Source organism: Trichomonas vaginalis, chromosome IV (assembly GCF_026262505.1).
Source record: "Trichomonas vaginalis G3 chromosome IV, whole genome shotgun sequence".
NCBI lineage: Eukaryota > Parabasalia > Trichomonadida > Trichomonadidae > Trichomonas > Trichomonas vaginalis.
Genome location: NC_067206.1, coordinates 18,895,860 through 18,914,847, shown reverse-complemented (window position 1 = coordinate 18,914,847; position 18,988 = coordinate 18,895,860). Strand labels below are relative to the sequence as shown.

The following is an 18,988-nucleotide window of genomic DNA, read 5'->3' as shown; positions in this document are numbered from 1 at the left end:
ATCTACCCTAAAATATATTTTTATTGAATTCTGTATAAAATTCTGAGTAAAATGACATATGGAACACATACTTTTTCAGTAAGGACATATGGGGTAGAAATGAGGGTAGAAAAGAGGTTAGATCTCACCTCTTCACCTAAAATATATTTTTGTCTGATTTACGCTCATTACGATGAAATCATGACAAAACATATACGAAGAAGTTTATTTCCTGTGTTGTTGTCAAAATGTCATGTTGTCACCATTTTCAAAAAGATGTTAGTTGACCGAGTGACCGAGTGACCTGGTGACACCTAAAAACCATCTACCCTAAAATATATTTTTGCCGAATTCTGTATAAAATTCTGAGTAAAATGACATATGGAACACATACTTTTTCAGTAAGGACATATGGGGTAGAAATGAGGGTAGAAATGAGGTTAGATCTAACCATCTACCCTAAAATATATTTTTGCCGAAAAAAATGACCAAATTTCATGATATAACTGTATTTTTTTGACGAAGAGAACTTTGACACTTCGTAAAAAAAATCCCTGAAATCGTGAAAAAATGACCAAAAAATCATGAATTTCCTCATATGCTTGCTTCCCTCGAAAAACCGAGGATAGAGATTCCGTACGAAAATCGCAAGAATTTGCGACCCAGACTTTTTTCGGGGTCGCCTAAAACTCATGAAAATCGTAAAAAAACTCTATGAAAATCGTGAAAAAATGACCAAATTTCATTATATAACTGTTATTTTTTTACGAAGTGAACTTTGACACTTCGTAAAAAAAATCCCTGAAATCATATCTTTTATACAAGATAGAAAAAATAAAGTTAGTTTTTTATAAAATATTTTTTTTTATTTTGTATGTAAGAACAGAAAATGACAAACATTGAGTTTGAAACAGTTAAAAAGATAGACAATGACACCAAAATAGTTAGAATAGGTGATTTAAACGTAAGATACTCAAAGAAATACAACAAATATTCTTTGTCAGACATTCTAACACTATCTGGAAAGAAAGCACACGACTGGGTTAGAATTGCTTCTACTCAGAAAATTTTGACAAGAAATCCTGAGCTTATGATATCGGTAAGATTCTATGGAACTACAGCATATCTTATAGACAAAAGTCTTATACCAATAGTTTTGTTATGGTTAGACCCAGTTGTTGGATATAACTTCATAACATATGGTTCATTCGATACGGAACGTTGCAGTGAAGGCTTACTTTACATCGTTCAGAAACCGAAGGACTTCAATACAAAGAGATATAAGATAGGAAGAACATATAATATAACTCAAAGATATGACAATACAGTCAATAGAGTCAAGGTTGTGTTTGTGAATGATATGAGAGCTGCAGAAACAGAACTACTTGAAAAGTTTGAGAAATGTATGGTGCTCCATAAAAGGTAAAGAAACGTTTGAAGTAGATGAGATAGATAGTGCTATAAAATTATTTGACGAAGTTGCTGAAAAATACATGTAAAGCGTTTATTTTTGGTCTTTTGTGAAAGTCAGAAAATAACGCTAATTTTTTATAAAATATTTTTTTATTTTGTATGTAAAGACAGATATGTCAACAACAGAGAACACAACAACTGCTATCGTTCATGAAGCCATAAATGAAGAATACGAGTACATACAGTATAACAAACAGTTACGTCTCATTCGTTCGGTCAAAGACGATATGTACCAAATGCAAAGTATTTTGAATGCTCTTCGTTCTACAAAGCAAGCATATCATTGGTTTGAAAACCAACAGACAAAAGAACTTTTAGAAGAATTTCCTCATATGTTTGCTACCCTCGAAAAATCGAGGGTAGAGATTCCGTACGAAAATCGCAAGAATTTGGCTCCTGGTTTGAGAGGATATTATGTACATAGACTTCTTGTAAATGCTGTAGCAATGTGGGCTTCACCTCGTTATGCTTGTTATATTTTCATGATGTTAGATGAAATTCATAGACAAGAACGTGAAGAGATGGAAAACAAGCTTGAAGCAAAAGACAAAAGCATTCAGAAAAGAATACCACGTTCGGTACCAAAAGGAAAGGAAAAGAACTATAAGTATATGATTTATACTGAAGAGATGGAAAATGAAGAAGATAAAGATATGGTTATGTTGCATTTAGTCAGAAGAAACAACAAAAGCTTTTACGACCTTGCTAAGATTTACAAATCTGACAGAAATTGGTTCTATCGCGAAAACTTACCGATTTCAATGACACCGAATGAAGATGTGAAACAAATAGTTCAAGATACGTTACCTCAAACACACTATGATATGAAAGGTTGTACAATACTTACCTTCAAAGAAGATTTGCCATTGTTAAAGGAAAAAATAACAGAGTATTTTGACAACTTCAAACAAGCAGAGTAAATGAACCATTTATTTTTCAAGCTTGACTTCAGATGGCTCAGGTAGCTCTATAAGGTAAATTGCCTTGTCAAATCCTTCTGGCATTCCGAGTCCTTCCTTCCGACAGGAAAATATTTTCCCGACAACTGGAAAAAATTTTCCTTCCGACAGGAAAAATTTTTCCTTCCGACAGGAAAAATTTCCAGTTGTCCGTCCGTAAACCATTCAAAATTGAGAACTTTTTGGTCGAACTTCAGAAAAAGTTTTTCCTTCCGACAGAAAAAGTTCTTCCTTCCGACAGGAAAAGTTCTTCCATCCGACAGGACACAAACGGATGACTGACGTTCCTCTTCCTGAATGCCTTCCAAAGCCAGAAGAACCGACAGCCCCAGCACCACAACAGACTAAGACTAAACACTTACATTTTTCAAGCTTGACTTTTTACAATTTGAACTTTGTTTGCGTAGATATGAATTCTGAAAGAAGTATGAGGGTCTTGTATGACTTTGTACTTCTCCCATAGTTCATGTCTGTCAAACTTACCTGCCATGGACTCTTTCATAAGTTCCATGAAATCATCTTCGGACAATCCGGGGAAAAGTATTATGTCAGTAAGTATTCTTTTAACATCCTTACTTAAACTCTTTGCTGTCTGTACACAAATGACAACTGAGATGTTAAAGTGTCTGAGCTTCTTAAGAATTCGACACATGTCTTGTTCTCTATTCTTTAACAAAGGATGAGAAGCAAAGTCATCTAAGATAAGAAGACATCTGTGAGGGTAAGTCTTCAATCGTAAGATTGCAATTTCTTCGAAATGTATTCTATCTCTTTCTGTTTGTTTCTGAAGTGTTTCTTCTCTAATATTCTCTGCATTTCCTCATTTGGGTCTTTAAACTTCGAATTGACATACTCATTTATAGCATTATACTTCAAAACTCTTCTTTGGTACTTCTTTATCCAATCTAACAACTCAGAGTCTTTTATACATACTAACTTAGACTTCTTTATAATATCTTTGAACGAATTGACGGTTTGGTCAAATTGACCCGAAGTACTACAAATGACTACTAACTCATAGAATGGGTTCTTCTCATCTAGTTCTTGTTGTTGTGCAGCCATTTTAAGATAAGTGAAAGTCTTACCCGACCCAGGTGGTGCAATTAGACCTGTTATACCATTCTGAGCAAATAAGAACTTGTCATGTATGGGTTTTATCTGAGCATTTTCCAACTTCCTCTTGTTCTTATTTAAAACATTCTCAAATTTCTTGTCAATGTCAGCAAACTTTTTTTCTAAATATTTTTAGAAAAATTAAAATTTTTATCTTTTAGAAATGTCTAGCGATTTCGCTATCTATATTCGAGACAAGCTTTTCGACAGCAAAACATCTGTCGACCATAAAATCTTACATAGTGTAAACAAGAAAGGTGAATTTGTTCTAAAGTTCTGTTTCTGGGAATATGACAAGAACCATAAAACATTAAGCAGAGCAGTCTTAAAATTTGTCAATGACAGACTTGTTGACAGAGATGACGCCTCTTGGAGAGATGAAGTCCAACAAAACTTCTTAGAATGCAAAGAAGACACATGCGCTGTTCTTGAAAATGAAATAGAAAACAGAATAGAAGAGCTATTAAATGACAAAGCACTTTTACAAAATATGGTTCTGAGAAGTTTGACATAACTCCACCAAAAAGAAGAAGAGAGAAAAGAAAGAAAAGAAAGTAGAAGAAGAGAAGAAAGAACCAGAGCCAGAGAAAAAGAAATTTGACATGTAAAAATAAAATTTTATTTTTAGAACATTTCTGGGTCAATGTCAATGTTCTCTTCCTCTTTAGGAGCAAACACGGCTTAGACTCTAAAATCTTTTTACCCAATTTACCTTGAACTTCTACAACTTTAGACTCATAATATTCATAGTCGTCTGCTTTCTTTGGTTCATAAGGTATAACAGTTTGTATGCTTTGCCTTCTTTAAGGTTTGAAAACCTTCTGTCAAAACTTTCTTTGACTGTTAACAAACCTTCTATGTCTAAGTCTTCAAATTTCGCACCATTTTTAGTCACAATAGCAAACTTAACTGGTTCGATGTTCCAAACTTTGCTGAATGAAGACTTTTCAAAATGGTAGAAGTAAACATTCAAATATGTGAATGGGTCTAGTTCTTCTTTAAGTCCTGACATGTACTTGTTTACTGAAATATATTTCGTCATCTTTTCTATCGGATAAAAAAATATTTTTTTTTAAAATTTACTCAGAAAAATTTTTCTTTGTATATACACCATTCTGTACGTCTAAAAGACTTTTGACATTTGCCAAGAATGTTCGTTTAGACGCTGTCATATAACCAGATTCTTGACAATATTGTTTATTATACGAATCGTACAATGACCTTTCATCTAAACACTCAAAGTCAGTTTCATCTATGAACAGTTCATATACACTCTTGTTTGCTTCTAACAATGTTTGTCTCTCTTCGGTATGTGGAATTTGTCTTGGATTGAACTTAGAAATATCTAATGTCATGAAATATGAGAACAAGTGGTTGTAAAAGTCAGATGTCAAAGTTTCTGCTAAGTCGTCAAAATATTCTGTATCTTGCATATGAGAATCTGACGTTCTGACAACTACATATCTTCTGTCAGAACTTTCTAACTTCATCGGAACAGCATTGTTTGAAACCATAATGAAGTTTGCAACATTTTCACAAACTCTTTGGTCTTTATATTTTCTTTCAACAACTCCAACTTTGTCTGTTATAAGACTCTTCAAAGCATCTGAGTTCAAAACTTTTGTTGTATCTATACTTTGAAGTTCGTTACATACTATAAGTTTCATATTCTCTATTGAAGAGTTAAATTTACCGCAGATGTTTTCTAAGTTTGTCATATTCGGGTTCGAATAACCTTCTAACAGTTTGCATAAGATATCTGTAAAGAATGTGTTCTTACCAGTTCCTTGTTTTCCAATTATAATGAGAGCAGTTTCATTTTTAGCACTTGGATGTTGTAAGATGTTTGCAAACCAACATAAGATATACTCATAGACTCTTTCGTTTCCATTGCATATAATTTCTTTGACATGGTCTAACCAAGCTTCTATAATACTGTGTTTCCATTCTACTTGTTCGTATTTATATCCAGTGAAGATAGAATAGAAGTTTGGAGATGGTGTATAGAACTTTATACCACGAACTGAAAAATCTTCAAGTTTTGACAATAAGATATCCCAAGCATCTAACATCTTCATGCCAACTTGTACGACTTTTATTTTCTTAAGTTTCTGTTTACATTCTTGTTCTGAAACTATTGTCGCTTTAGGTTTGTTAAAGACTACATCCCATTCTTTCATAACATAACATTCTGGGGCAGAGTCAACATAAATGACTAAACGTTTCAAATTCTCGACTGCTTTGTTATAGTCTCTAAATGGACACATATTTCTGAATGCTTGGAAGTCATAAAAATCTGAAACATCTATTCTGTACATTTTTATAAAAATAAAAAAAATATTTTTTTATTCTTGAGCTATTTGTTGTTCTTGAGCTATTTGTTGTTGAAGTTGTTTCTTGTAATACAATTACTTTCACCAGTTGCATCTTCCAATTCGAAACTTTCTGCCGTCATTGACAAATACATAGGACATAAAAGTTTTACAGGAACAAAGTTTGCGTCAACTAATGTCAACGTTATACTTGCCAAAGTGTTTGAGTTCACTAAGGTTGAAAATTCTGCATTCGAATGAACAATAGGCAAACCAGCAGAGAAAGTATTGTTTATACGCATAAGTATCTTTTGGTCATAATAGTTTCTGTCGACATTCGAATAGCACTTTGAACCTAAGTTTGAAACAATATATAAAATAGGTGTACTTAAAGTCAATGGAACAGACAAACCTTGTATGACACCTTTTCCTGTTATAGGAAACTGTTGGTAGTAAAAACCAGATATAAGTTTTGTATTATAGCTCATATCGTTTATACTAAACTCAGTCGGACATCCAAACATAATGAAACCTGCTCTAGTTGCAGCACATGTTACACTCGTCCTTAAAGTATTAAATAAGTCAACAAAACCTGTTGGTGTATATCTGAGTAAGTATCTTCAAAGGAGTATTTTTTACCATTCACAACAATAAAATCTTCTGGTGTCAAAAGAGCAAAACAGGCTTTAGTCGTCATTGTGTTTAAGGTTAGTTTACAATATCGTCCTTGAGGACTTTGTAAGTTTGTTGTTATAGAATTATATGACTCAGGGTTTTTAGTCGTAATAGTATAAAACCATTATGTCTTCTGCCATTTATATATTTTAAAAGTTTTTCTGAAAGTGGAGAAGAACTTCATCTAAACTTTCACATGGCGTTTCTTGAAGTTCTCTGTCTAAGAAGTTCAAATATTTTGTAAAGACATAGAACTTTCCTTTGTCTACACGAACAAACAAAACAGGGTCTTTCATATCGTTCAAAAGTGTGTAAAGTCCTTTACATGAAATAAAGTCTATATTATTTTTCTTCAAACATCTTTCAAGAAGTTTTGCCATTTTTACTTAGCAAATAAATTTTAATGAAATGTTGTGGTCGTCAAATATTTTTATAACGTCTGGGAAACTATATTTTAAGTTCAACGTTTCACCTCCTTTCATAACGTATATCTTGTCAATGACATTATATGAAACACCACAGCAACTAATGTCGGGTTCTATTTCTTTGATGTTTATATCGTCTGCCTCTGTCAAAAGTTTCAATAGTTCTTTCAAAACTTCATGAGGTGCAATGACATATGAGTTCACTTTTACAGGGTTGTGTTCGACCAAGTTTAACATTATACCTAAAGCTTGACAAATCTTCTCCTGAGTTTTAAGTTTGTCTTTCAGTTGTTGGTAGTCGTTTCGAATATCTGCAACAGAACTTAAGTCTCTGCTAACTTCAGGGTATGTTGGTTGTTCTTTTACAGGAACTATTGTTATACCATCTTCGTCTTCGTATGGTTTCCCCACTTCAACATCTCTGTCTTTGACATTGACAACAACACTTTGACTGTTTGTTTGAGTTGGTGAATTTAACTTCACATCTGCCACCGCCATTAAACCTTTTGAAACACTTACGCTTCTATTTTTCGGAAATGACATTTTACTTAGAATAAAAAGATGGACGTATTTGAGTATCTCTTCGAATTGAAGCAAAACAAAGTTTACACACACAAACAATACAAATACATTGACAGAATAGTTCTTTACACAAACAATGGTAAATGTTATAGAATAGCAATATTTGCTGAACCAAAATATTTTCATAAAGCAAAGAAAGTTGGTATAACTGAAATGGTGAAAGTTCTTGAAGCAGACAAAAATATAACTTCAAAACTTACAGATATTTCTAAAGGTAAGTTTATCTTACAATATTATGTCAAAACTGGCGTACTGTCAATATTTGACGGAGAGAAGTCAGTTCAAGAACAACTTACTGACCTGCTGCCAAAATCTGCTCGATGGAAGCTGTCGTTATACCAATCTGAGGAGCCCCAGCAGGTTTCATCGAACGAATCTTCAAAAGAGCATCTTCCGTGAAAAGTGCTATTGGTTTTGTAAACTTCTTTGCTTTCAATTCATCTGGACCGTCTCTGTCACCAGTATATTGTATTTGAACTGTACCAACAGTTGAAATACCACCCATAAAGTCTTCTGAGTCAGCAAATGGAATGCCAAGCCAAAAGTTTGAACGGTCTCCATTTGTATATTGAGTTTTTTGACCTCCTGAATGAGTCCATACTTTCACATATGGCATAATAGAACTTTGCATTTCAGGGTTAATGGTTGTTGTGAAGTTGTTGTTAAAGTTCATAGCATCTAATGTCAAGTTGTATGACCTCATATCCTCAACTGTAGAATATTCTTCTCTTGGATAATATTTGCCATCTATGTTTATATGATATTTAATACCGGGGTTGTAGAAACAAGAATAGTCATTTATAGTTCGTCTGAACAGTACAAACATAGTATCTGCATGTTTCATTGCAGTTGTTAAAGCAATATCTGTTCTTGCACCTGGGTCAGCACTTTGGTTTCCAACTTCACCTGCAAAGTCTTTGACAGATATTTGGTGTATAGGGAACATAAGTGGAACTGCAATATATTTGGCAGCTAAAGCATTTGAAATATCTGGGTCCAACATATAGACTGCAAGTCTGCTTTCTATTCTCTTGCATTCAAATTTTTCGCATGTGAACTTAACTGGGTCCCAAGCATCTCCAGCAGCATTGAAATAATAGTTTACTTCAGTGTTGAGGTTTGAGAAACCAAAGTCTAAGTCAACTTTGTCTTTGCAAAATTCGGCGAATGACGTTTTATTTGTTCCCTTTACGTCTGTAATAGTGAATGGGTCTTGTGTTGGTGCAATGACTAAGTTATTTTTGCTTGGAGTAAGTTCGATAGAAATTTTTCCTGCCCAGTTTGGCAAGTATCTTAAAAACCTGAAGATGAGGAAAGATGACAAAGGAACTCTAAGTTTCAGTTTTACTTTGGTTACTGCTGCTGCAGTTTGTCCAGAAAGGTTAACATAAACTCCTGGAACGTTAGGGTCAAGTCTTCTTATTTTCTCAATAGTTGCATACTGGTCTGTTTGTTCTCTAGCTTGTGGTTGTACTGAGTTTCTCAAAGCGAACCATTCATAGTTTGCCCATGTTACTGTTTGAACTAAGTCAGAGTTAGAATATATCTTATATCCCATGAAAACTTCTGGAGCATATTGGTATCCGACATAGAAAATTCCATTGCAACCTTTCTTGTCAGACAACTTGGCAGAAGGTTTTATTTCAATGTCTTGTTCCACGTATAAGAATGAGTTGTCAATAGAAATAATATGAAACCTGTCGCAAGCAATATCTACTGTTGTTGAAGAACCTTCTCCAAACTCACCTACGTTTCCATAAGAAACAGCAGTTGTATATTCGTAAGTTCCAGGAACTATTTCTGACCTTCTAATGGCATTGTCGCATTCGTTATACCATTCGGAAACATTTCCATTCATGGCATCCAAAACTGTTGGCGTTATATTCTGAGCGGCGTACATTTCATATGGGTAAAAATATAGAATAGTTGGATTTATGTGTCATAATAGAACCCACTCGGACCAAGCTTTACTTTCTTCCTGACTGAGTTTTTAACTCTTCTTTTTCCTTCATTGCCACTACTTTCACTAGATGAAGTTACTTCTTCACTACTTTCACTTTGTTTTACTCTTCTCTTCTTCTTTTGTGTCGCTTTTGGTAACTTGCCCTCTGCTTCAAGTTGTTGCATCTTTGCCTCATGTTCACCTAGTATGTTGTAAATTTCCCATGTCCTTTTTGCCTTTGGGCTCTGGTCGCCCATCTCAGGTAACCTATATCCTAGAAAGATTTTGTCATAGTTTGTATTTGAGTCTTCGCGTATTGTTTGCATGACTCTTTCCTGAGTTTCCGGTTCTAGCTCTTCAAACAGAGCTTGTCCATATGGAATAAGCTCGTTTCCAAATATATGTTTTTGTAGCCATTCTGGTTTTCTTTCCATGTTACCAATAATATCTTTTGTGAATGGGAAAGCTTTTACCCAATGTTTCAGTCTTGCGTCATTTATTTCTGTAGTTGGTTTTATTTTGTCAAGGAACATGTTTTTCAATACTAACATTTCATTTGGTACTGTCCATTTGAGTTTTCTTAAATATTCATCCCTTCTCGGTTCATTGTCTGCAAAGTAAGTTTTTATGACATTTTGTAAACTTTCGTTTGCAAGGTCATGTACAATAGGTTCTCTTCCTTCTCCCTCCCTAACTTTCTTTCTAAACTCTTCACCAAATATACCATCTCTATGGTTCTGTGTAGTTCTTTGAGATAAATGTTCTAGAACGTCAGGTGTTATATTTCCATCAGCCATGTTCATTTCATACTGGTCCAAAATATCTGCATGTTTCATATCTTTCAATGGCATTAAAGCCGCGCTTAAAATACCAGCTATATCTCGTTCACCATTCACTTCCATTGCGTCTACAACTTCTTGGAATTGAGGTTGTAAGTTTATGAACCACCTATCCGGATTAGCTTTATGACCCCATCTCATTGTAGTTCCATAGTCTGCAGAAACAAAAGTAGGTTTGTTTCCATCTTGGTTAGGTTCTGAATGAACTTTAAACAATGTTTCATTTCTATATGTTTTGTTGAAATTTAACCTTTTATTTTCACCGAGTTCATCCGAAGATTGAACGTTAAATGCTCGTAAGTAAAAAGGGTTGTTGTATTTGTGTACATTTTCTTTCAGTACTTCCATTCTATGCTGAATATTTTCATCTGGTGTTGGAGTCTTTTGTATGTCGGCAAACATTTTTCGATATTCTTCTACTATGTCAGCCGAATTTTTCTTAGACTCTTGGAAAGATTCCATATTCTCCGCATACTCTTGTTGAGGGTCAAGATTTTTCGGCTGTTCCAAATCTTCATCTAGTTCTGTGAAGTTAGTTTCCAAAGGAGTGACTTGTTCGTTTCCTTCAGGCTCTTCTAGCTGTTGTTGCTGAACTATTTCTTCCATGTCTGGTTGTATCTGAACTTCTTCCTGTGGAGTTTCTTGTACCTCATCTGCTGGCATTTCATATATTCCGAGACCGTTTTTAACAAGTTCCCTATTTAAGTCATTCGCATTCATAACCCTTTCTTCTTTCGTTCCGTCTCTATTTTTTACGCGTTTCATGAAGATAGTTGAATTATCATTTATCTCTGACACCAAATATCTCGGAGTAAATTCATCCATGTCATTTGGATGATATGCTATTAAATCATATCCCTTAGCGAGCTTGTATTTTCCAGGTTTGAAATTATATCCCATTTGGTGCTGAACCATAAAGCTAAATAGGTTCGGGTCAGTATTTCCTTCCTTGAACTTTCTAATAGCTTCTTTATATCTGTCACTAAAGTCAAGAGTATCTGGGTAACCATAATCTTCCTTAAGCATTTTTAAGAATTCTTGGTTTCCTTGTTCTCTACTTCTTTTATGTCCTTGCTCTGTTTGTGGTTGTTGTTGTTGTGCTGGATTTTGAACTGTTGGTTGTTGTGCTGGTTGTTGTTGTGCTGGATTTTGAACTGTTGGTTGTTGTGTTGGTTGTTGTGCTGGTTTTGGTGCATGCCTGTGTCTGTGTCCATGTGACGATGTAAATGTTTTAGGTAGTCCTGGTGCAGGTGCTTCTCTTGGAGGGTTTGGTGGTATATAAGTTCCACTAGCTAGTATATAAGTTCCACCAGCTGGCACATATGTTCCATCTGCAGCATAATGTCCTACCTGACTTTTCGTTTTTAAGAAAGCATTTACTAGGTCTGTTTTGGTCTGTTGTAACTCTTTTTCTTGACTTTCCACAACAGTTGCTCTAACGGCGTCATAGGCACTTTGAACTGCCTGTCTCGTTGCTGCATCTGTTATTTTCGTCATATTTTGTGCTACTTCTTTTAACTCTTTGTCGAAACCTTCAGACTTCAGTTTCTTTCCAGATGAGAAGTCGTTCACTAGTTTCACCTTACTATGAAGAGCTTCGAAGGCGTTCTTAAAGTCAGCATTCGTTAAAGCTTCATTTGAACTGTCTTCATCCGCTTGTATTTTTGTCCTTATTGACCCTATAAGTTGGGCTGCTTTAGCGTTGGCTTGGGCATCTAACCAGTCATTGTTAGCTTTTATATATTCTGCGCTTTTCATTGCCTTTTGCATGGCTGCGTCGTTATTTTTACTTTCTTGTGCTAAGTTTTCATACTGTACGGTTTGGTTTTGCAACTGTAAAAGTTTTTCTGCCTTTACATTTGCTTCAACTTCTTTTTTATACTCATCGCTATCCATATATGTCTTCAGGGCTTTTTGTTTTATTTCTTCATCTTTCAGTACTTTATATTGAGTAGTATGGTTTTTCAAATTTAAAACATCTTGTTCCATTTTTGCTACTTCTGCTGCTTTTTCTGACACTTTTTTCGCATATTCCTCTGTACTTAGTTCTTTCAGTTGTTCTTCTTTCTTCTTTTTCTCTACGTTTAACTCATTGAGTTTCTTTGTGTGTCTGTCATATTCTAGTTTCTTTTCGTTTTCACTTATTTGTTTCTGTATGTCTATGTTTGACTTTTTGACATCTGATATTTGATTTTTGAGTGAACTCAAATTCATTTGACTTTGAGGGTTATAGGCTGTTCCGTCTGCAGCTCCACCATAGCCTGCCATTTTCGCTAAAAGTGCCGCTCTTAAACCTCCACTCTGTGCACCAATGACTCGGTTTAAAAGCATAGGGTTGCTTGACATTTGTTGCAACATAGTGGGGTCATTCAGCATTTGTTGTTGCAACTGTTGTTGTGGTGTCAGTCTTACTATTGGATGTTTCAATGCTCTCTTCCTCTTACGTATATTCTTACGTAGCTTACGTGGCATTTTAAGTGAAGTTAAAAAGCGGCTTTTGACAGATGTTTATATGACACTTTCTCCGGTTTATAGGACCTCTCTCATATTCTATCTTGTCATATCTAAACTCATAGTCATGTATGTCCTCTAACCATCTCATAACGGTTTCCAAACCACTTTTATCGGATGTAAAGTAAAAACATGGATGGTTATGTAAAACGTCTAAAGTTTCTAAAGAGTCTCTCAAAGTATACTTCCTTGGAACGCCCGTAACTTTTCTGTAGCGACGATAGACCCTTACTTGTCCGGACAACGTTATACTATTTTGAGTGCTCTACAAAAAAAGTCAACAGCGACGACTCTCAAAAATTTTATGGGCTAGAAGGGGCGCAGCCCCTGGAAAGCCCCCAATACCCAAAAAAACTTCATTTTATACTAAACATCTTCAGGGCTAGAGGGCACGAAGTGCCTGGAAGCCCCACTTCCTTTTTTTTTTATAATATTGAAAAATAAATCATCATGGATGAATATTACTAGTACTTCAGAATTATTTATTTTTTCGATCTAAATATAGAAATAATATCTACTCTATATAAAAATAACAATTATTTAATTTTATTGAAATTTTTATTATTTGATTAATATATTTTATGTGATATCTTAAATAGCAATAAAAACTACACCACATAGTTATTCTAGGGTACCTTCATCTACTTCTAGAATTATAGGCTCTGGATTCGAATCTATGGTGCGCTATTGATAAAGTAAATTTCTCCATAGGCCCCCAAAAAATTGACAACCCGGGTAATTAATAAATAGGGTAATTAATAAATGCAGGTCATTTTATTTTTTTTTCTTAATTACATTATATATAATAATAGATTAAAAAAAAAAGGTAGTGGGGCCTCCAGGCACTTCGTGCCCTCTAGCCCCGAAGATGTTAGTATAAAATGAAGTTTATATAAAATGAGTTTTTTTTGGGTATAGGGGGCTTCCCAGGGGCTGCGCCCCTTCTAGCCCATAAAATTTTTGAGAGTCGTTGCTGTTGACTTTTTTTGTAGAGGACTCAAAATAGTATAACTATGTCCGGACAAGTAAGGGTCTATCGTCGCTACAGAAAAGTTACGGACGTTCCAAGGAAGTATACTTTGAGAGACTCTTTAGAAACTTTAGACGTTTTACATAACCATCCATGTTTTTACTTTACATCCGATAAAAGTGGTTTGGAAACCGTTATGAGATGGTTAGAGGACATACATGACTATGAGTTTTAGATATGACAAAGTCTTTACGAAGAAGTCTCAACAAAACATTGACGAAGAAGTCTCAACAAAGTCTTTACGAAGAAGTCTCAACAAAACATTTACGAAGAAGTCTCAACAAAGTCTTTACGAAGAAGTCTCAACAAAGTCTTTACGAAGAAGTCTCAACAAAACATTTACGATGAAGTCTCAACAAAGTCTTTACGATGAAGTCTCAACAAAACATATACGATGAAGTCTCAACAAAGTCTTTACGAAGAAGTCTCAACAAAACATTTACGATGAAGTCTCAACAAAGTCTTTACGAAGAAGTCTCAACAAAACATTTACGATGAAGTCTCAACAAAGTCTTTACGAAGAAGTCTCAACAAAACATTTACGATGAAGTCTCAACAAAGTCTTTACGAAGAAGTCTCAACAAAACATTTACGATGAAGTCTCAACAAAGTCTTTACGATGAAGTCTCAACAAAACATTTACGATGAAGTCTCAACAAAACATTTACGAAGAAGTCTCAACAAAACATTTACGATTAAGTCTCAACAAAACATTTACGATGAAGTCTCAACAAAACATTTACGATGAAGTCTCAACAAAGTCTTTACGAAGAAGTCATGACAAAGTCTCAACAAAGTCTTTACGAAGAAGTCTCAACAAAACATATACGATGAAGTCTCAACAAAGTCTTTACGAAGAAGTCTCAACAAAACATTTACGAAGAAGTCTCAACAAAACATTTACGATGAAGTCTCAACAAAGTCTTTACGATGAAGTCATGACAAAGTCTCAACAAAGTCTTTACGAAGAAGTCTCAACAAAACATTTACGATGAAGTCTCAACAAAGTCTTTACGAAGAAGTCTCAACAAAACATTTACGATGAAGTCTCAACAAAGTCTTTACGAAGAAGTCTCAACAAAACATTTACGATGAAGTCTCAACAAAGTCTTTACGATGAAGTCTCAACAAAACATTTACGATGAAGTCTCAACAAAGTCTTTACGAAGAAGTCTCAACAAAACATTTACGATTAAGTCTCAACAAAACATTTACGATGAAGTCTCAACAAAGTCTTTACGATGAAGTCATGACAAAGTCTCAACAAAACATTTACGATGAAGTCTCAACAAAGTCTTTACGAAGAAGTCTCAACAAAGTCTTTACGAAGAAGTCTCAACAAAACATTTACGATGAAGTCTCAACAAAGTCTTTACGATGAAGTCATGACAAAGTCTCAACAAAACATTGACGAAGAAGTCTCAACAAAACATTTACGATTAAGTCTCAACAAAACATTTACGATGAAGTCTCAACAAAGTCTTTACGATGAAGTCATGACAAAGTCTCAACAAAACATTTACGATGAAGTCTCAACAAAGTCTTTACGAAGAAGTCTCAACAAAGTCTTTACGAAGAAGTCTCAACAAAACATTTACGATGAAGTCTCAACAAAGTCTTTACGATGAAGTCATGACAAAGTCTCAACAAAACATTGACGAAGAAGTCTCAACAAAACATTTACGATGAAGTCTCAACAAAGTCTTTACGAAGAAGTCTCAACAAAACATTTACGATGAAGTCTCAACAAAGTCTTTACGATGAAGTCTCAACAAAACATTTACGATGAAGTCTCAACAAAGTCTTTACGATGAAGTCATGACAAAGTCTCAACAAAACATTTACGATGAAGTCTCAACAAAGTCTTTACGAAGAAGTCTCAACAAAGTCTTTACGAAGAAGTCATGACAAAACATTTACGATGAAGTCTCAACAAAGTCTTTACGATGAAGTCATGACAAAGTCTCAACAAAACATTGACGAAGAAGTCTCAACAAAACATTTACGATGAAGTCTCAACAAAGTCTTTACGAAGAAGTCTCAACAAAACATTTACGATGAAGTCTCAACAAAGTCTTTACGAAGAAGTCTCAACAAAACATTTACGATGAAGTCTCAACAAAGTCTTTACGAAGAAGTCTCAACAAAACATTGACGAAGAAGTCTTGACAAAACATAGACAAGAAAGTTCATGAGAAATTAGATGAAGAAGAACTTGACAAAACATAGACAAGAAAGTTCATGAGAAATTAGATGAAGTCTCAACAAAACATTGACGAAGAAGTCTTGACAAAACATAGACAAGAAAGTTCATGAGAAATTAGATGAAGTCTCAACAAAACATTGACGAAGAAGTCTTGACAAAACATAGACAAGAAAGTTCATGAGAAATTAGATGAAGAAGAACTTGACAAAACATTTACGATGAAGTCTCAACAAAACATTGACGAAGAAGTCTTGACAAAACATAGACAAGAAAGTTCATGAGAAATTAGATGAAGAAGAACTTGACAAAACATTTACGATGAAGTCTCAACAAAACATTGACGAAGAAGTCTTGACAAAACATAGACAAGAAAGTTCATGAGAAAGTCTTTACAAAACATTGACGAAGAAGTCTCAACAAAACATTGACGATGAAGTCATGACAAAACATTTACGATGAAGTCTCAACAAAGTCTTTACGAAGAAGTCATGACAAAGTCTTTACGATGAAGTCTCAACAAAGTCTTTACGATGAAGTCATGACAAAGTCTTTACAAAACATTGACGATGAAGTCTTGACAAAGTCTTTACGAAGAAGTCATGACAAAGTCTTGACAAAGTCTTTACGAAGAAGTCATGACAAAGTCTTTACAAAACATTGACGATGAAGTCTTTACAAAACATTGACGATGAAGTCTTTACAAAGCATATACGATGAAGTTCGATGAAGTCATGACAAAACATTGACGATGAAGTCATGACAAAGTCTTTACGATGAAGTCATGACAAAACATTGACGATGAAGTCATGACAAAACATTGACGATGAAGTCATGACAAAGTCTTTACGATGAAATCATGACAAAACATATACGATGAAATCATGACAAAACATATACGAACGAAGAAGGATACAACAAACTCATTGAAATGGGAATGGTCGGTGAAAAGATGGGCTGTTTTAAGCTAGATAAGGTATTTTCCGAAGTTCATGTCCTCTCCAAGCGTAAGTACTGGGGCATACTTGAAGACGGCACAGAAATAAAACATTGCATGAAGTAAAAATTTTTTATTCGAATTTGAATTTAAATGTGGGGAATTCTTGGTCTCAAACTCATATATAACCTGTTTGTCTGTATTTTCGTCGACTATGGCACGAGACACGAACGTTGACCAAACGGACAAAAAGTGTCATTTCAGATGGTCACGCAGCCAATCGCATTCGAGCACTTCGAAGAAGCCTTACGTTCCAAGGGAGAGGGTGTCTGGTGCAAGGCAGAGGTCATGAAACTCTACGAGCAGTACATCCTCAATGCCTGGGAGGACAAATCGTCCTTGGATTGGCAATTCTACCAACTCCTCTGGGACGACCTCCTACGCAACTGGGATGACGAAAGAGTCCAATTCAAAGGTCAGGAACTACTTATCCAAATGACCATTAATTTAAGCTACTTATGCAACTAAAAACTTAAATTTACTCGGGTTTTCCCCCTAAAATAAAATTTTTTTACTCTTAGAACCACTCGAGGTTCTCCTTACGGTTGTTGAGCTTGTCACCGTCAATGTGTCTGACCTTCGTCTTCTTGTTTGGATTTGGAACCCATTGCATACCGACAAGCCTTCCCATGGAAATTGTACCGTAATTCCGAAGGTTAAGGCTCAAGTGTCCCAAGTTGTTGAGGACTGGGTAAGAACCTTGCCGGTCTCCCTGTTGCGGATTTTGTATGGGTAGGGTTGGGAAATTTCATAACTGTCATCGGCAACAAGGGTTGCCCAAACTTCCTTTTCTTCGTGTTTCTCTTCTTCTTCCTCTTCTTCTTCGTGTTTCTCTTCTTCCTCGAAAATTCCTTCTTCAATTTGGTACTCACCGAAGTACGGTGTTGCATGTTCTGTCCTTTCCGAGTACCTTCCAGATGGCGTCTATCTCTTCGAAGAAACGGTAGATGAGTCTGGCAAGGTCTCGGTTCTCTCTCTCGTAATTGCGCAAGGTTTCCGCGAAATCGTTCAGGCATTTCTCATTGGAAGCTTGGTTCATGGGATCGGCTTTAAGTTCCTTCATCTCTGTCATAAGACTACTTTGGAGAGTCTTAATGGTGTTTGTCAGATGAGCGTTCAATTGGACAATTTGAAGTTGAACTGGGCGCTTGTCTGGCAACCTTGAAAGGACATCTGCCATTGAGTTTGGCTTCGGTGCTTGTTCGGACATCGAAAAAATGAAGTGGTTTGAGAATGACGGTTTTACTTCAAAAAGCTTGTTATGATGGTTAAGTCATACAACAAGTTTAAAATAATATCTTGTTCTTCTTCTGAACGTTTGTTGTCTCTTCCGATAAAAGTTTCGAACATGAGAACCAAAAAACGTTTTTTGAGATTGCGGAAGAGTTCAGGCAAACGTTCATATTCTGGATATGTTGGGAGCAGTTCGAAACATCTGAGCTGACTTTCGGACAAAATTGGGACAATGTCAACAAATTCATCTTTGGTCGGACTGCTTGAAGGTAAGTCCCTTACATGTAAGTAGCTCTGGTAAAGTCTTCTCATTTCTGCTAACTTTTGGAGTATAGCTTCGTAGTTTAGAAGTTTTAATTTTAATTGTCTTATTCCACTCTTGACATCTAAACGGTAACTATCCATGAGGTCAAGAGTAGCTTTGGTAGCTTTAAGTGGAGCTATCTGTTCCTTGACTTCTGCAATTTTGGTTGCAATTGTGATTTGAGCTGCTTCAAGTTCGCCGTCTATGTCGTTCTCAACACCTTCAACCATAGCTTGAAACTCTTCATCGGTCCATTGAGATTGGTGTGGGACGAATTTAACTTGCTTCATTCAAAAAATGAAAAAAATGTTTTTACTCAAAGCGTGCCATGTATATGGCTATAAGAAACTTACCAGAAGGCTTCTTCTTCACATGCGTAAAAACATAAAAAAAGTGAAGTTAAAATGAGAT

The 18,988-nt window shown here is 35.2% G+C and overlaps 10 protein-coding genes and 1 pseudogene across 11 annotated transcripts, besides 4 other annotated features; 4 read left to right on the top strand and 7 right to left on the bottom strand.

Moving 5' to 3' along the window:
* Window positions 1–13,237: part of a mobile genetic element that runs on past the window's edge.
* TVAGG3_0124810 (KilA, N-terminal/APSES-type HTH, DNA-binding family) lies at window positions 1,785–2,372 on the top strand (the record flags this gene model as incomplete). The annotated part of the gene is made up of 1 exon (XM_051223709.1): window positions 1,785–2,372. One exon carries the CDS (start codon window positions 1,785–1,787, stop codon window positions 2,370–2,372), a length of 588 nt encoding a protein of 195 aa, XP_051108695.1.
* TVAGG3_0124800 (uncharacterized protein) lies at window positions 2,686–2,874 on the top strand (the record flags this gene model as incomplete). The annotated part of the gene is made up of 1 exon (XM_051223708.1): window positions 2,686–2,874. One exon carries the CDS (start codon window positions 2,686–2,688, stop codon window positions 2,872–2,874), a length of 189 nt encoding a protein of 62 aa, XP_051108694.1.
* On the bottom strand, window positions 4,893–5,842 carry TVAGG3_0124790 (uncharacterized protein; the record flags this gene model as incomplete). Its single annotated transcript, XM_051223707.1, has 1 exon — window positions 4,893–5,842. A coding segment is annotated over one exon (950 nt), but the record flags the coding sequence as incomplete, so codon positions are not given.
* Window positions 6,898–7,434, bottom strand: TVAGG3_0124780 (protein of unknown function, DUF4106 family; the record flags this gene model as incomplete). The annotated part of the gene is made up of 1 exon (XM_051223706.1): window positions 6,898–7,434. One exon carries the CDS (start codon window positions 7,432–7,434, stop codon window positions 6,898–6,900), a length of 537 nt encoding a protein of 178 aa, XP_051108692.1.
* TVAGG3_0124770 (protein of unknown function, DUF4106 family) lies at window positions 7,811–9,418 on the bottom strand (the record flags this gene model as incomplete). The annotated part of the gene is made up of 1 exon (XM_051223705.1): window positions 7,811–9,418. One exon carries the CDS (start codon window positions 9,416–9,418, stop codon window positions 7,811–7,813), a length of 1,608 nt encoding a protein of 535 aa, XP_051108691.1.
* TVAGG3_0124760 (protein of unknown function, DUF4106 family) lies at window positions 9,451–10,962 on the bottom strand (the record flags this gene model as incomplete). Its single annotated transcript, XM_051223704.1, has 1 exon — window positions 9,451–10,962. The coding sequence occupies one exon, from the start codon at window positions 10,960–10,962 to the stop codon at window positions 9,451–9,453; it is 1,512 nt and encodes a 503-aa protein (XP_051108690.1).
* TVAGG3_0124750 (protein of unknown function, DUF4106 family) lies at window positions 10,964–11,940 on the bottom strand (the record flags this gene model as incomplete). The annotated part of the gene is made up of 1 exon (XM_051223703.1): window positions 10,964–11,940. A coding segment is annotated over one exon (977 nt), but the record flags the coding sequence as incomplete, so codon positions are not given.
* TVAGG3_0124740 (protein of unknown function, DUF4106 family) lies at window positions 12,277–12,771 on the bottom strand (the record flags this gene model as incomplete). The annotated part of the gene is made up of 1 exon (XM_051223702.1): window positions 12,277–12,771. A coding segment is annotated over one exon (495 nt), but the record flags the coding sequence as incomplete, so codon positions are not given.
* Window positions 13,159–13,237: a terminal%2Cinverted (terminal inverted repeat of Maverick-3 transposon ID:TVAGG3_0124730).
* A 388-nt stretch (window positions 13,238–13,625) lies between these two features.
* Window positions 13,626–13,700: a terminal%2Cinverted (terminal inverted repeat of Maverick-3 transposon ID:TVAGG3_0124600).
* Window positions 13,626–18,988: part of a mobile genetic element that runs on past the window's edge.
* TVAGG3_0124720 (uncharacterized protein) lies at window positions 14,982–15,221 on the top strand (the record flags this gene model as incomplete). The annotated part of the gene is made up of 1 exon (XM_051223701.1): window positions 14,982–15,221. The coding sequence occupies one exon, from the start codon at window positions 14,982–14,984 to the stop codon at window positions 15,219–15,221; it is 240 nt and encodes a 79-aa protein (XP_051108687.1).
* Window positions 17,245–17,508, top strand: TVAGG3_0124710 (uncharacterized protein; the record flags this gene model as incomplete). The annotated part of the gene is made up of 1 exon (XM_051223700.1): window positions 17,245–17,508. The coding sequence occupies one exon, from the start codon at window positions 17,245–17,247 to the stop codon at window positions 17,506–17,508; it is 264 nt and encodes an 87-aa protein (XP_051108686.1).
* TVAGG3_0124700 lies at window positions 17,558–18,867 on the bottom strand (annotated as a pseudogene). Its single transcript has one exon. A coding segment is annotated over exon 1 (1,310 nt).